Below are 16,728 nucleotides of genomic sequence, written 5' to 3'. Positions count from 1 at the left end.
CAAAAAAAAAAATGCACATTGTCATTGTGGGATGTTGTGTGTAGAATTTGGAGAGATGTGTGTGTGTGTGTGTGTGTGTGTGTGTGTGTGTGTGTGTGTGTGTGTGTGTGTGTGTGTGTGTGTTTATTTGTTTATTTATTAATAGCGTCTCCCATGGCGAACATTCCACCAGTGGCCACTGACATCAGGTGTATTCATTGCAGTGTGTCTGGTGTCACTTCTCAGGCTTGATTTGTGAGCCGAACGAAGGCAACTGTCGGCTTGCGTCGTTGAGAATCGGGCAGTTGGTGTCTTTGACAGGAACGAGTGACAAAGAGTCAAGTCAAGAGAGACAATATTTGGAGAGAGACATTGAAGACAGTGTCGCAAAGACATTCTTCAATGTAAGTACTGGATAGGCCAAGCTCAAAAGAGTGTTGTGCTTTGTTAGTGTGGGTTTTTTTTTTTTTTGTTTTTTGGTTGCCCGTCTTGTGCACTCCAAGAATGTAGGAATGGCATACCAAAGACAGTACAGGCTGGTAGGTTAGTGATGGGCCCCTCACATGCATCTCTCTCTCTCGCTCTGTCTCTCTCTGTCTCTTTCTCTCTCTTTCATTCTATCTGACTCTCTCTCTCTTAAGTATGCAGTTTTTGTTTGTAATTGGCCACATTGTAAGTACATTAAACAATTTGTCAAACGTAGCTTTTGACGGTCATGTTGGAGCATAGTGCTAATTAGGATGGAACAGTGGATGAGAAAAATCATAACGACAGAAAGGTGTGGTCCAACTGCATCTCTTGTTCATAGACACCCCGAGGTACAGGTATGTACTTAAATACATAGTGAATGACTTAATCAACTGTGTGTTTGCCTGGGAACACTGGGAAGACTTTCCCATTAAATGCCTGGAATTTAACAGGAGATTCATTGCAAATACTCAAATGTCTACTTCATTAATTGTGTATTTCAACACTGACACGTTCTCCTCTCAAGATTGGATTTTTAAAAATTAGTTGATGTTTGAAAAAAATTTCTAAATCAAAAGAATTACAATAAAAAAAAATCAGTCTTCTGTAAATTCCAAAACTATGTGCCTGCCAAGGTGAGGTTTTTAGCCTGTGGCAATGGTCTTACATTGTGTCTGGTGTCAAGTGAAACAACAGTGGGTTGCCTTTGGAGGAAGGAGAAGACAGTGCAGTTCCAGGAAAAGTAGGAGTGATTCAACCCCCTGCAGCCTGTGATGCACATGAGCTCACTCACCATTAAATGTGACCCTTCACCTTGTATGGTAAATCCTGCCATTCACAAGAGTCACTCACTGCACTCATCGTCAGTTTTAATATCTTGTGAGAGATGCATATAGTACATTTTTATATGTGATGTGTTGAAATGCAAATTGACTTATAGTATGCTGCTCACTAATGTATCTAGTACCATTCACAGTTTAAGGATTTCTATTAGTGTGTCAGAGAGAAAAAGAGAAATACTAATGCAGACTCTAATTGGGTATACAGATATGAAAATGTGACCAATTTTCCCCCATTGCAGTTGAGCTACTCTAGTCATGCTATGAAAATCAAGTACAAAAGGTCAGATGATCATCATGGCAATGGAATGTACAATGACTAACATTTAAAATGAGCAGACCACCTACCATCATGTCACCCTCTAATGTAGAGTAAATCATCGTAATCCAGAAGGGGAAGGAAAGACATTGAGAGCATGTGGTTCCTAACCTGAAGTGAAAAGTAGAAGCTTCTTTCACAAACTTCAATTCCACTGAAGTTGGGACGCTGTGTAAAATTTAAAAACAAAATACAATGCTTTGCAAATCCTTTTCAACCTATGTTCAATTGAATATACTACAAAGACAATTGTGTATATGTACAATAATGTAATGTTTAAACTACTGTATTTACATATTGGTACCGGTAAACATCTGGAATTGATTCTCTGAGCAGTGCACACACTCAATCATCATTTAGACATGAGTGCAACTACACATTCCTTCCACTTGACTTATATGAGATGGGCAGCATCTGTTCAGTGTTATTGATCTTCCCTGGCACCCGTCCAAGAACATCTTGTCATCTGCTATAAAAGTCAAACACATCACCTAAAATAGAAGTTCCCCTATTTATGTACAACTATACTTTCCTTCTAACTTCATAGACTTGTTGCTGAGCACTTTTCGGTCAAATGTCCAAAAATTTTAATCTGTGTTTGGCAAGTTGTAAACTGACATTTAGTTTTTCATCTTGCTTTCTTTTTTTGCTGTAGGTTTCATTGTTATGTTCTGACTGGTTTGCATCAGTCCTGAATGAAGTCATGATATAATTATGAAATTGTCTGACAAAAATTCTAGTTGTATTGGAATTATGTATGCAAATATTACTCTGCCTATCATACTTTGGAGCAGCTGCCAAGAGCCTACTCCGCTACTGGCTAAATGATGCACTTGACTTGGATGGCTGCGAACGCTAGGTTGATGGTGATGTCCCAAGATATTAGCGATTACACCGTTGATTGCTTCACTAATTCAATAAATAATTGTGTTTACCAGGCCCCATTTGTATCCGTTGCCCTCCTGGTAGAGTTGCCGTTTTTGTGCCGCTGTGGGATATCCCCCACCCCACCTCCCTGACTGCGGCAACCCATGTTAAATTCCCACACACCTTGTTGCTTCTACATACCACTCATTGAGGCAGCATGAGGTAATGAGAGCGGCAAAGTTCTGAATCCCAAGCTCAGGCCAGGGGTCAAAATGTTTAGCGTGTGTCATGCAAACAGGCCGACACTGTGGTCTGTAATAATATCACAGGAAGGCAAATGGAGGTCAACCTTTTTTCAAGGCCCACGTTCACCATAAACCTTGAAAGGTTGCTATATAAACACTTTAATCATTGACCACTCACTTTATAGCAAAATCAAGAAGCGTGAATAAAGCACTGGCGGAACCTTAATTAATCAAAGCAACTGGCAATACACACATGTCAAAAAGACTTTCAAAAAAAACTTTAAATGTAAGAAACTCACGAGGTCAATGTTTGAAAACACCATCAACATGAATATATAATTTGTTTCTATATTCGATAATTTCTTCAATTACCAGTACCGTTTTCCTCATACTTGTATGCCAGAATGATGAACAAAGTGGGATTTTTCATTTTCCAATTCACCAAGTAATTGAAAGATCCTTTTATTATGATTGATATAATCTAAAAAAACAGATATAGGGGTTACGTGTCAAGAAAGCCTTCGTCTCATGGCATTGCCATTCACAGCTCCAACTAAATTTAGAAAACCCATACCCTGGTGGTTACCTAATATATGTATATGAGCAAAATACGTTGTGGGGGGGCTTCCCTCATTTCTTTTAAAAAAATTTATGTATACATCTGTCATCCTTGAGATGCTTGCTGAAAACTGAGGGCAGTAAGACAGTTTAGCACAAAATCCCAATTGACAGATGCTCAAGTTGGTAAATAAAATGGAGCCACTCACCCCCCTTCATGTTTTTCTACTTTCTTCCCTCCAAATTTTGCCGCTGTAAATTGTGAATTTCTCTATTGTGAGACGAATAAAGGTTTTCTTATCTTATCTTATCTTAACTTATCTTATCTTGTTTTATCCCCCGCAAAAAAAAAGCAGCAAATAAAATGTACGATTTACAGTGGTTTGTAATGTTTCGTTCATACCCTGAATGAAAATATTGTTTTTCCATTACACACTGACTTGTGCGGCTATCTTTACATTCACCATTGAATTTCTATTTCTAACACATTCAACAAACAGCAACGACATTGACAGCTGTGGAATTGTTTCTCTGTTCTACCATGGCAACGTTGATTGGTCTGGGAATTTACTGCCACGTATTTGTACACACAGAGTTTGTAAAGTTAAGACCAAGACTTCTCATTCCCTGGCCAGATTTGGAGTGATTATTTATTTGATGTCTTTTAGCTTGAAATGACAAAAGAAAATATTTTGCAGCTTAAAGATGCAACGGTTGTTTAAAACAACAGCAGGATCCTATATTCACAGCATTTATTTAACTATTTATCATAGACATCAATATAACTTCTGTTATTCAACAAATAAAAAGAAAAATAACTTTAATGTTATTTGGCGAGGGAATGATGGTAAGATAAGATAAGATTAGATAACCTTTATTTGTCCCACACTGGGGACATTTGCAATTTGGATTTGTAATACAGCATGATGATAATTTGACCATAACTGTTGGTTAAATCTGCGTTGTCAATAAATTGGAATTGGGAATATGATGGATTTGAGGTAAATGTGAAAATAACTTATGATATTTGTGCTGTTCAACAAGAGCTGAAAGTATCTCAATTGGTTCCACAATATGTCCTTGCCCCCCTCCCCCGCTCCCTCACTCACACACACACACACACACACACACACACACACACACACACACATTACTAACAAAGAGAGTGACGATCCACAGGAATACCCACTGACGCCACCAGCAAACATCTACATACTCTTTCATTCAGGACATTTTCCTCTGACGTCAGATCAGTGTAAAAGCTCCTTTTTGGGACGCAAACTCTTCAAACAATGTTAATTCTTGAGTAAGGACTCAATGTAACCAAGGAGACTTGCTAATGGTCAGAGGCAGTAATAAATCCATCCACATGTGGCAACTATTGTTTTGTGGAAGGTTAAGAGTTAGATGAAAAGGTCAGGTGTGAACAAATTGAAATGGCAAGTCCACGTGGAAGAAAAGGAAGCACTTTCAACATTAGTGCTGAAGTTTCTTTAAGGCTTTGTTTGATGACAAACAAAAAAAAAATGCATTCATACTTTGCGCCATGAAAATCACCACAAATTGTCTTTTCAGAAGGACTCAGTTGGATGTTTGTCTGTGAAATGCATGCATTTCGATAAAGGATTGGAATTTTGGTCCCAAAGAGTTGGTATCTTTGATGTGTGTGTGGCTGTGTGTGTGTGTTTAGGTATTTTGGTTTGGTATGAGGATGGTGAAAGCCCAAAGCGAAAAGGAGGTGTTGTCATTCTTCTCCAGCCACCACCAGTGGTGTGACATCATCAGCGCTAATGACGGCAAGTCATCAATGGCTGGCCCAACTGGCTATAAAAGGAACTCCAGTGCAGTGCTTATATCATCATTGATAGACGCCATCAAACCAAGTACAATTGAACTATGATGGTACTTGATTGATACGTTTAAGACTCAGGATAGGCCACAGCAGGTATGTTGAACTAATTCTGTCTAATAAACTGGAATTCACAATAGACCTATACGTGTCAACTTTTCACCCATAAATATATTTTAGAACTATATAGTGAGTCACCCTCAATATTTAAGAAACAAAGACATGTTTTCTAATACAGTAAATTGGAGTTGATGTATGGTGATTTGTGACATTATCTTTTCCACAGGTTATCAAGTGAGTTCATCATGAGAAGTTTTCAATGTCAAGTCCTCTTTATGTCTCTGTGCATTTTGCACCTCTTCATTGTGACAGGGGGGCGCCCTCTCAGGTAAAACCCCTCATACGGTGTAAAAAAATCAAACGGCAGTCGCTTTAAAACTGCCATTCTTTCTAAATGTACGACCAGTACTAAAAATACAACATACATGTTGTCTAGTAAACGGACAGTGAGTGAGGTCCAGCTCATGCACAACCTCGGGGAACGCAGACAGGTGCAGGAGCGCCGCGACTGGCTGCAGTTGAGGCTCCGGGGTATCCATACCGCCCCGGGCCACAGCCGATGGGAGGTGGGTCGGGCGAGGAGGAGATTGTTTCCCGAACTGAGCGGCTTGACAACAGAGGAACTCCAGGAAGCCTTAAAAATATTTGAGAATCTACTTAACTCCACACAACGTGAGCCTGAGGGTTTCACATGACGATAGCCTATCGGACATGTACTGCAACAATTCCAGTTTGTTTTTCTACTCTATTCCTTCTTTTTTCTAGAAGATGTTATTTTTCGAAATGTATATTCTCGTGTTAATTTGTAGTTGTATTTATTAAATTGTTATTTAATAAGTGTGTATTTGTACAATGGCGGGCAAAGACTCGAGTAGGCACTTTATTCTTCTGTTTTTTAAATCTATTTATTTGCGAATGGGAAAGACGAGAGTTGGACCAACAATGTTATATTGTCAATAAAATTATATGCACGTATTTTCATTGCACTTGTTGAAAATATTGATTATTTCACTTGGAGATTGATGTCAACATAAATCTAATCTTTCGTTTCAGCATAATGACTTGTGCTGCTGTGTATGTATTTATTTTATAATTGTAAAGTATCTATGTTTTATTGTATCGTGTCGTATGCGCTTGGTGGATTTTTGTTTCATAGCTACGGAAGATTTATTTAAAAGAATTGCATTACAGTACAATCTTTTATTTTGTTCGTTAGAGCGCAACAGAAAAAAGGGGCGGGAGCGAAAGAGTACATCACATGACGTCTTAAGTCATGATTCGTCCGCCGTGTCTCGCGAGAAGTCAGCTGCAAGCAACCACAACAAACAAGCCGCAAGCAACTGCAGCTCCTTGCTGTCTGTCTTAAAAGTGTGTAATGAAAGAAGAATTAATTTTGTTTATTGAGCAGAGGGCAAATTGGTGGTTTCTGGCCCGGAATGAAACTTCAGTTCTGGAATTCACACGGGAAGGTAAAGAAAATTAGACGTTTTACCCAAGATCACGTTCACAATTTAAGATGTCCGAGCAGTTAAGGCTGACTTACTCACCAAAAGTGTTGCATCCTCTGAAAAGAGTTTAAACGATGAAGCAGAAATACGTAGAGACGGTATTGTCTTCAGAGATTAGAGCCAGACAAGTTGCTACTCTCTTACATCTCCTCGTGGATATTGTTTCAGCTGCAAACTAAATAAATCCTACTGATGATATGTACTGATGAAAAGAGAGAGAGAGAGAGAGAGAGAGAGAGAGAGAGAGAGAGAGAGAGAGAGAGAGAGTGAGTGTGGAGGGGGGGGGGGGTCATCAGCCTTGCCTTTTTGTTTCCACCACTTACAAATGGGCGGCACGGTGTAGACTGATTAGCACCTCTGGATTACAGTGCAGAGGTGTCGGGTTCGATTCTGGCCTTCCTGTGTCGAGTTTGCCTCGCCGTGCCTCCATATCTGGGTTTCTCTGGGTACTCCGGTTTTCTCCCACACTCCCAAAACATGAATGGCAGGTTAATGGAACACAATAAATTGTCCATAGGTGATATTGTGAGGGTGGGTGGTTGTTTGTCTATGTGTGCCCTCCGATTAGCTGGCAACCAGTTCAGGGTGTATCCCGCCTACTACTCAAACACAGCTGGGATAGGCTCCACCATGCCTGCGAGTCTGTGGCACTTGTGAGGATAAGCAGATGAGAAAATGGATGGATGGATATTAACAAGTGAACTCTGTCCTCAATGCTTAATGTACAAAGTGATTTTATACACAGTCAATCTACTATTATCCATCCATCCATTTTCCGATCCGCTTATCCTCACAAGGATCGCGGGCGTGCTGGAGCCTATCCCAGCTGTCTTCGGGCAGTAGGTGGGGGACACCCTGAACCGGTTGCCAGCGAATCGCAGGACACACAGAGACAAACAACCATCCGCGCTCACACTCACACCTAGGGACAATCTAGAGCAGGGGTGTCAAACTCGGGTCCACAGCTGATCCAAATGAACAGGTTCAATGTCAGGCTTCCGCAGAGCTTGCTGATGATCTGATCATTTGAATCAGGTGTGTTGCAACAGGGAGACTTGGGAAAACATGCAGGACAGCGGCCCTCCAGGACCCGAGTTTGACACCCCTGATCTAGAGTGTTCAATCAGCCTGCCATGCATGTTTTTGGAATGTGGGAGGAAACCGGAGTACCCGGAGAAAACCCACGCACGTCCGCCTCACAGTGCAGAGGTGCAGGGTTCAATTCAGGCTCCTGCTTTCCTGTGTGCAGTTTGCATGTTCTCCCGTGCTTGCATGAGTTTTCTCCGGGTACTCCGGTTTCCTCTCATATTGCAAAAACATGCGTGGCAGGTTGATTGGACACTCCGAATTGTTCTTCAGTGTGAGTGTGAGCGCTGATGGTTGTTTGTTTATGTGCACTGCGATTAGCTGACAACCAGTTCAGAATGTACCCCGCCTACTGCGTAGACATCAGTGATGGATTTTTTTTTTTAAACCAAGCGATACTATTGGTCAGTTCCCAATTTTACCTATAAGCGGCGGTGGTCGGGTGTGAGGGGCCTTCTCACGCTTGGAGAAGTGGGCGTTTACGAGCGGTACCTGAAGGCAGCATCGCCCCGATTCAGTCCTGCACGCGGCCATGAACAGTTTAAGCTCTCTTCTGAGGCTGTGAATCACTCGCACGTTGTCCATTTTCTTGATGTAGACTCGTTCGAAGGTGTGGGACGCGGCGGTGGGTTTTGCACGAGCGCTTCAAGTCGAGTTTGTGAAACGATGCCGATGAAGTTGGAAAGTAATGAGCGAGGATGCTGAAACTGACTGCAAGCCCGCTTCGTTCAGGGGAGCGCAAGGCTTTTGTGCCGCTGTCATCCCGTGTCTCATCCCTTGCTGCTTTGTCTACGCTTGGCCTGCTGATCGGCACCGGTAGGTCTGCTTGCTTTTAGCTTTGTCATGGACTTCGCCAGTTGTTTGCTTCGTCTTCTGCTTTTGTCGTTTTTTTTTTTTTTTAATTGTATCAGTTTTGTTCCAGAGGGACAAGACACGCACTGCTGCATTGTCTGACTCTCTTACCCCTTTCGAGATGGTTATCAATACAAATTTAATGCAGTCAGAAAAATCTTGTTGTTCTTTGTAGTGAGCGATGTTTTCTTGAAGTACATGCCCTCCTTTCCAGTCTATTGCTGGGTGCTACTGCTTCTGCCTCTGTGTCTGTGTCAGCAGCCGCTAAATAATTGTTAATTAAAATAAGCACCCTCACCCCCTGAGTCTTTCACCTCTTGCTTTTAATAGATAGCCATGACACCATGAACCATTATCATAGTTAAATCGTCTGTGGTATTGTGAAGCTTCCCCTTTACATCCGTACAGCCACGTGGCTCGGGGCCATTGACCTAGTCAGCAAGATTAGGTTGAACTGAGTTAAAACAAAAAGGTGCTGACTGCTTTCAAATAGGAAGCTTTTTAAGAGCAACTGGACTATTCGTGAAACCTTTCCTGCGCCACGTGCATTTTTTTTTTAATGAGAAGACGACAGAAGCAGCTTTCTCTGAATGAAATATTTAGATAGCATCCTCAGTTCCTTTGTTCCCCTCACCATACTGGTCTGTCTGCTTGGCTGTCTGCCAGTTTGGCTGCTTTTGTTTTGATTATCCAATTTCGGCCAGCAACTAGAATCTCCTCTGAGATTCCACGTCAACCTGCCGAGGGTAGAGAGTGCATTTTCTGTTTGAACACAGGAGGTTGTCTCGTCTGTACGATGTTACCTGCTGAGCCATAATCTGATGTTGTGACCCCTTTCTTCAAGGACATTGCAGCTTTGCTTCAAATACCTTTTTTTCAATCTGTATTTATGAATATATATAAACAGACACTAATCATGCGTCCTAATGTGTTATTTCCCCTCTCCTTATTGGGGTTATGTCTGTATGATTTCACAAATATAATAGGTGTACCTACTACATTATATATCCCAAGCGTTACTAATCAGGAGCCAATCAAAAGTCCATTTGTTTACCAGAAAACACAAGATTTGAACACAAGATGATGATTTCAATGTCACACGAATGTCATTGTTAACTCACTATGCTGTATCATGGGCTGCACTGTTTGGATTTCCTTGAGAGACATGATGCGCAAATGAGTCACCTGCTCTCTGACTCACATAATTTGACACATGTGCTGTACCGATTTTTATCTAGCAAATACTGGAAAGACATACTTATAATTACAAGAGAAAACATCTATTTAAATATATATTGTTTTAACAGCTTAGATGAAAATTGAGCAGATTCAAATTGAGGCTATATTTTGATAAAATCATGCATTTGAGTAGATTTTTGGATCCATTTGGAGGAAATTACCAATAGAGTCTACTATTATTATGCTCATTTGAAAATATACAGCAGGAGGGGTGGCCCTGTCGTCCAGTGGTTAGCGCATCGACCTCACAGTGCAGATGTCGTGGGTTCAATTCCAGCTCCGGCCTCCCTGTGTGGAGTTTGCATGTTCTCCCTGTGCCTGCGTGGGTTTTACCCAGGTACTCTGGTTTCCTCCCTCATTCCAAAAACATGCATGGCAGGTTGATTGAACACTCTAAATTGTCCCTAGGTGTGAGTGCAAGCGCAGATGGTAGTTCGTCTCTGTTTGCCCTGCGATTGGGTGGCAACCGGTTCAGGGTGTCCCCCGCCTACTGCCCGAAGACAGCTGGGATAGCCTCCAGCACCCACCGTGATCCTTGTGATGATAAAATGGATCGGAAAATGGATGGTTGGATGGATTCAGCAGGAGTTGTACTCTGGCGGAGGTCTGCGTGGATACAGCTCCATTTCCCAAATCTGATGTCGTTAGACAGCACTGGAGACTGAATCGACGGTACATGTGCTGTCGTACATTTTGCACCAACTCCACGCAACCGACGGCATTCTCACAATCACTAATTGATTTGTCAAATATGATCTCTATCCCTATAAATTGTAACATACTGTATTTACACATGGAATAATCCATCCATAATCACATTCAGATTTTACATTGAGTTTTTTGTAGTTAATTTTTATGTGCCCAATTAATGCTGCATTTGAGGTGGATGCTAGGAAGTCAGAATTATCCCACCAAGTTCATATGAGGCCAGACCTTCAAGTGTCCCAGAAAAACAGAACAAAAGCCTGGTTGACGTTGCTATACAATGCTTTCTTTGTGAATAAGAAGGTGATTTTATTCTCAACAATCCTCACGTCAGCATTGATTGTTGTTTTTTTAAAATACAGCTTCCAAAATAATTCCAAGCAATATTTCAGCAAAATGTGTGCACACCAGAACTCTTTCTGGAATAGAACATCAAACTAGGGTTTTGATTATACAGAATATGTTTGACATTGTGTTAAAGTGTGTTAATTCGAAAATGCTGTTGATATAGGGCTTCTCAATAATACTGTATATCGTGATCAAAGTCAAGAAAAATCACCAGAAATGCATCCCTCTGCATGTTGTATACCAGAGGTGCCCAACCCTTTTTGACCAAAGATCTACTTTTCGATCACCCAACCTCCGTGATCGACCTGTTACCGCACATGCGCGCATACGGACGCGCTTACACACGCATGCCCTGACGAGCAATACTCATAACGGGCCCCTAAGATTAACGAAACAGAAAAATAAAGTACATGCAAAAGTTTCTGGGTTTGTGAAAAGCAAATCACCGCCTGCCTTAGTAGAGACGTGATGCGGGATGCACTTTTGCAGCATGTTAACAATCATAGCTCAAGTGTACTTTTTTAAAATGCTTCTCCCGGCAATCCAGATTCCCATTCTTTCCGTGCCCTCAGTGAATTGTATATGAAACAAACTCTCAATGCGAAGAATAATAATGATAAAAACCATAACGATAAAAGATATAGCGCAACACCTCTGATTGCAAGCTGCAATTCCAGACTGCTGACCGCTAACAACTTCCAGTGATGCAGTTGGGGCATTAGTGATGAAATGAAGACCGTAAATCTGAATTAAGGTGCCGATAATAATTGGTTTTTTGATTACGAGTCACCAATCGTCAATACATCTGTGACAAGTCGTCAATCTGAGGTTTGGTGACATGGTTTGTACGAAACTGACAATGGACTAAAGAATGTGTAGTGAATCGTCTCAGGAGATTAGAAAGGAAATATAGACACACACATTAAAGGTAAAGGCTACAAGACTGTCTCCAAGCAGCTTGATGTTCCTGTGACTACAGTGACATATATTACTCAGAAATTTGAGATCCACTGGACTGTACCAACCTCCCTGTACATGGCCGTAGCAGGGAAATGGGTGACCAATGGAAGAGACAGATAAGATGGTAACAAAAGAGCCCAGAGCAACTTCCAAGGAAATGAAAGGGGAACTCAAAGGTCAGTGTTAGATTGCACCATCCATTGTTGTTTGAGCCAAAGTAGACTCATGGGAGACGACCAAGGAGGACACAGCTGTTGAAAATAAATCATGGAACAAAAACAAAAAAAAAAAAAGCCTAACTGCATGTTGACAAGCCACCAAGCTTCTGAGAGATGGCCTACGGACAGATGAGGCAAAACTGCATCTTTCCGGCAAGGCACGTCAACTCTGTGTTCACAGACTCAAAAATGAAGCATGCCAAGAAAAGAACACTATCCCTACAATGAAACATTGATGAGGCTCTGTTACATTCTGGGGGCGCTTTGCTCTTCACTGGGTGCCTTGTATCTGTACAGGATAAAATGACATTTCAAGACTATTAATGTGTTCTTGAAAGAAACGTGCTGTTCGTGTCAGAAAGCTCGCCACAGGATAATGAGCCAAAACTTAACTAAAAGCATCCAAGTAGGGCTAAGAGCAAAACATTGGACTATTCTGAAGTGGCCTTTTCTCAGCCCTGATGTAAATCCCACTGAACATCTATGGAAGGAGCTGAAACATGCCACATGGAGAAAAGTGCTCTTCAAACTTAAGACAACCGTTTGCCAAAACGTCTCCGGAGAGGGTGCACAACTCTCACTGGAAATTACAAAAATGAATTTATTGCAGTCATTGCCTCAAAAGGTTGTGAAACAACATATTAAAGGTACTATCGATTTTCTCCGGGCCTATTCCATGACTTTGTTTTTGAATATAATGATCTTGTCCCACAATTCAAAAGCTTTCAGTTGGTTAATATCCACAACATTTTTTATGATCACTTTTAAGTTATATATTTATTTATTTATGATGATAATGATGAATTCATTATTATTGTTTTATCATTATTTTTATTGTTGGTGTTTCATTAACAACTCATTCACTCCCAAAGACGTATTTAGATCTTTTCAGATGCCACATATTTAATCCCAGCTCCTCATTTTATATTGACTGTACTTGAAAACTTGAGTTAAGAATGTGAATGAGTTAAGAGTGGGGCCCCGACAATTTTGTCCACACGTGTATGTGTTCCTGATAACATTGCTAAAACAACAAATCTTTTGGCGGCCCAAGACTTTGGTGCAGTAAAGGATGTATGCAAAATTATCAGTTGCGTTTAAAATTGTTAAATGTTGAGCCCAAAACTCAAACAAGAAAATTTCCAACATGCCAGTCATACGTGAAGCTGGGCAGCTATAGAGTGACGATAAAAACGACCAAAAAAAGATTTGCCTCAGCGTTAATTTTCATGCCACGTGCCTTGTCTTTGAAAGGAAACGATGCAATAAACATCCTCACCACCCCAGTGTACCTTCTCCACCCAAGTGTTAAATGTGATCAGATGTGACACCAGGTAGGCAGGGGAAGCAGGTGCGCTCCATGGGTGGCCAGACGAAGTGCAGGCAGACCATCATGGCCACACAACACTTTCAAAAATGGACCTCTGTTTAGATCTGCATGTTTTGCTTTCTTTGTAACAGGCAGTGTGGTGTGTCAGTGTTGGACTGCGAGGAACAGCATCAGCACAGGTGGGCCGGGACCATGAGTCTCTACGGGGCTGCTGCCCCCAGTGACGCCAGCGGTGGGGTCAGGGGAGCAGGTGAATACTACTGGGAGCAGCAGCGGCGGCGCTCCAGTGACCGTTCTCGTGATTCGTCACACGAGAGAGGAGAGAGCCAGCTGACGCCCTGCATCCGGAATGTAACGTCGCCCACTCGGCAGCATGGTGAGGAGAGCAGAAAGAAGAGCTCCATTTTAAAATCCGCGTTTCAATCAAGTAGTGCAGTTCAACACACCGCGATACACCCTGATTATACTTCTTGTGTATTTGGGCTGAATGATTTTGAAAAATTATCCAAATGCCATTTTTTTTTTTCACCTTCAATATTGCAATTGCGATTTGATATGCAATAATTTTTCTTCCAAGATCCCATTCCATTGTATTGTTAAACAAATAAGTAAGAATTTAGTCTGAAAAAAATCCGAGCTTCAGTATGCGGCGTAAAAGGGCTGAAGACAAAACACAGCTCACTTTAACATTATATTGATTAGCCAGGACAGGTTCTTTAGTACGCATCCCATTTTTCTTTTTAACGCAGTCAAGCTCATTTTCATCATGGGTCATATTGTCGTTCTGGTTGCCCTCAAATGGGCAGTTCTGAGTAGTGTCTAGTTGCATCCAATAATATGAACGGCAACGTGAGGATCATATCGTGCAAGAAAGATGAAATGTGAGCGATCTTTCTGGGTACACAAAATGACACTTTTGTTTTGCCCTTCAGTCCTAATTTGGGAGTTCTTTCTCACAACTTGTTTTCAACACATCGTGATTTTTTTTTTTTGTTATCATGAAGTATCAAGAACTAATTCTTGACTAGTCAGAACTTTGAAGCGGTCATGGTCGGTGGGGGAAAATGTCGTTCCCACTTTTTTCAAAGTGACAGCTGATACAGTTGATAGTTTCGAGGCTTAGCCAGCAGAGGCGGTGAGGCAGAATGAACGAACGTCTCCACATGCATGTCATACCTCAAATTTGACAACTTTACTTTAGTCTAGCTGAAACCTGATAAGGATATGCGTAAGGTATCTGTTGTGATGTAAGAACTCAAAGTCCAAATGTATTTCCAGGTCCCACCATACTTGTTGGAAATGTATTACACAAAACAAACAAGTTGGCAAAATCCTTCTGCAATTCTTTCCCCTCAGACCGAGAACGTGGTGACGGCGGCTCATCCTCCAGATCCTCCAGTCCACGTCCCCCCCGGGTTTCGCTTCCCTGTTCAAACGTAGGGGGAGCTCTGTTTGCGGGACACCCGCCTCGGTCCTTTGGTACTGCTCTTGGTGACCACCACCCCAAGACCCTTGGCAAAGGACCATGTGATATGATCTATGTGTATGACCTCAGCAGTAAAGAGTTCCAGCGTGGCGGTCTGCGAGTCGGAGAGCGAGTGACTCTTATTGTGGACAATACAAGATTTGTGGTGGATCCGGCCATCTTCACCGCTCAACCCAACACCATGCTCGGCAGGTAAAAACAAAGACGTGAACTGTCTCACACTTGAGAAACTTGAATTCAACGCTATGGTAGTCATTTATGAAACAGGACGGTTGTCCGAGGTACAGTAGATCATGTTTATTTGGGGATCTTTTGCTGGACCTGTGTTAAATGGCCAATTATTAGTTCTTTTTGATGTTATTGAAGTGGCCATTGTGGGTTTTTCGTTCGTCAACAGAGGAGTACCCAAAAATTTTTTCCAGGTGGGTAAAGTCACAAATATTTTCATCTGTTTTCAGGATGTTTGGTTCAGGGCGGGACAACAATTTCACGAGGCCCAACGAAAAAGGAGAATTTGAGGTAGCCGATGGTATCAGCTCCACTGTCTTTCGAGCGATTTTGGTAAGAACTGCCTGACAGTTTCACACTTTGTCTTCTTGATGCATTTCCTTGCTGTCCTTTTTTCACTGTTCCTATGACCATTATCCCTTTCAAACTCGTGTTCCTCCTCTTTCCTGTTTTATTAATTTAGTGATTATCTACTGTTGCATTACACTTACAGGAGCTTTTATGACATCTTAAATGCAAATACATGAACCATAAGGGTGCGACATTTATATGCCTCTGTTTCAAATAGTTCGACACATCGGTCAGTTTTTTATTTTTATTTATTTTTTAATTCTTTGATCAATTTTGCTTCGAGAGCCCTGGCTTGTTTCAGCAGCTCCAGCTCTCTAACTCGTTTTGCCCGTACCACTAAAAGAAAAAACATTGGTCAAATTGCTCAAACTGGTTGAAAACAGCGAGCACAAATAGTCTCGAAATCAGTGGTTCTTAACCTGGGTTCGGTGAATCGGTCTTAGGGGTTCGACAGAGCCTCTGCCGAGGTAGGGTAAGACATGCCTAAGACCACCAGGGGGAATATGACTGTTTAGGCTTTTTTTGTAAATCTCCAAATCGGATACATAAAGAGTGCTTGAGTTAACATATCAAAAACAGTAAGAACACTTTCCTGAGCAATACAAGTACTGAACAATACTGAACGATAATAAAAATAAATAAACCAGACCCTTAAATCACAGTGCTGTAAATTAGCACTGTTCATCATTCCAAAACAATACAATACAGTAAATATTCTCTAGTGCGGACTCGTGTTTGCGCTGTCCAATTTGTCCTGATAACAGAAATTCCTCATTTGGGAAATGAGCATGGTACATGTCCTTTATGAACCTGCAAGTATGTTGACAAAATGCACGTGTAACAACACAATCAATAAAATACAAAAATATACTGTCCAAAAATTGTTTACATAACAAAAACTGCAATACAGGTGTATCCCAAAAAAATCACAACAGTAAAATACTGACAGTATTTTAATGTTTATTTTTTTTCTGTCTTGGGAAAAAAATGTGTCTATTTTGGATTGTTTTGTTGGATGCATTCTTTGGTTTATGACAATGTTTGCCTGTGTGTCATACAGTTTTGTTGCTAGTTGCAAGTAACTGTCCCGTTGATCACCGATGTCTGGTAATTCTTGTGCATACTGACGGATTTTTGTTGCCATTTGCATTGCTTCCTCGCTGGATGGTGGCTTGTCATCAGGAGTTGAATCGATGCCTTGTTTTTTAAAGTTTCGTAGATTTGCGTCTTTCC

General features: G+C 41.3%; 1 protein-coding gene and 1 long non-coding RNA gene across 7 annotated transcripts in view; both read left to right on the top strand.

The window, feature by feature from the left end:
* Window positions 1–5,072: 5,072 nt before the first annotated feature.
* LOC109520712 (uncharacterized) lies at window positions 5,073–5,715 on the top strand. The gene is made up of 3 exons (XR_002169224.1): window positions 5,073–5,220; window positions 5,411–5,512; window positions 5,621–5,715. It is a non-coding gene; the product is annotated as an uncharacterized LOC109520712 (long non-coding RNA).
* Window positions 5,716–6,488: 773 nt separating this feature from the next.
* The window catches only part of LOC109520762 (BTB/POZ domain-containing protein 10-like), a 21,032-nt gene continuing 10,792 nt past the window's right edge, over window positions 6,489–16,728 (top strand). Inside the window, exons 1-4 of one of the 6 annotated variants that reach the window (XM_019878227.1) lie at window positions 6,489–6,653; window positions 13,562–13,806; window positions 14,787–15,108; window positions 15,375–15,477. In XM_019878227.1, the coding sequence (XP_019733786.1) occupies window positions 13,623–13,806; window positions 14,787–15,108; window positions 15,375–15,477 (609 nt within the window). In that variant the 5' untranslated portion in view covers window positions 6,489–6,653; window positions 13,562–13,622. Of the gene's footprint in view, window positions 6,654–8,160; window positions 8,595–13,561; window positions 13,807–14,786; window positions 15,109–15,374; window positions 15,478–16,728 lie in introns of those variants that run through there. The other 5 variants (XM_019878226.1, XM_019878229.1, XM_019878228.1 and 2 more) reach the window with 5 other exon arrangements.

This window comes from Hippocampus comes, unplaced genomic scaffold (genome assembly GCF_001891065.2).
Source record: "Hippocampus comes isolate QL1 unplaced genomic scaffold, H_comes_QL1_v1.1 scaffold37, whole genome shotgun sequence".
Classification (NCBI taxonomy): domain Eukaryota; kingdom Metazoa; phylum Chordata; class Actinopteri; order Syngnathiformes; family Syngnathidae; genus Hippocampus; species Hippocampus comes.
This window is presented reverse-complemented; position numbering and strand designations above follow the sequence as displayed.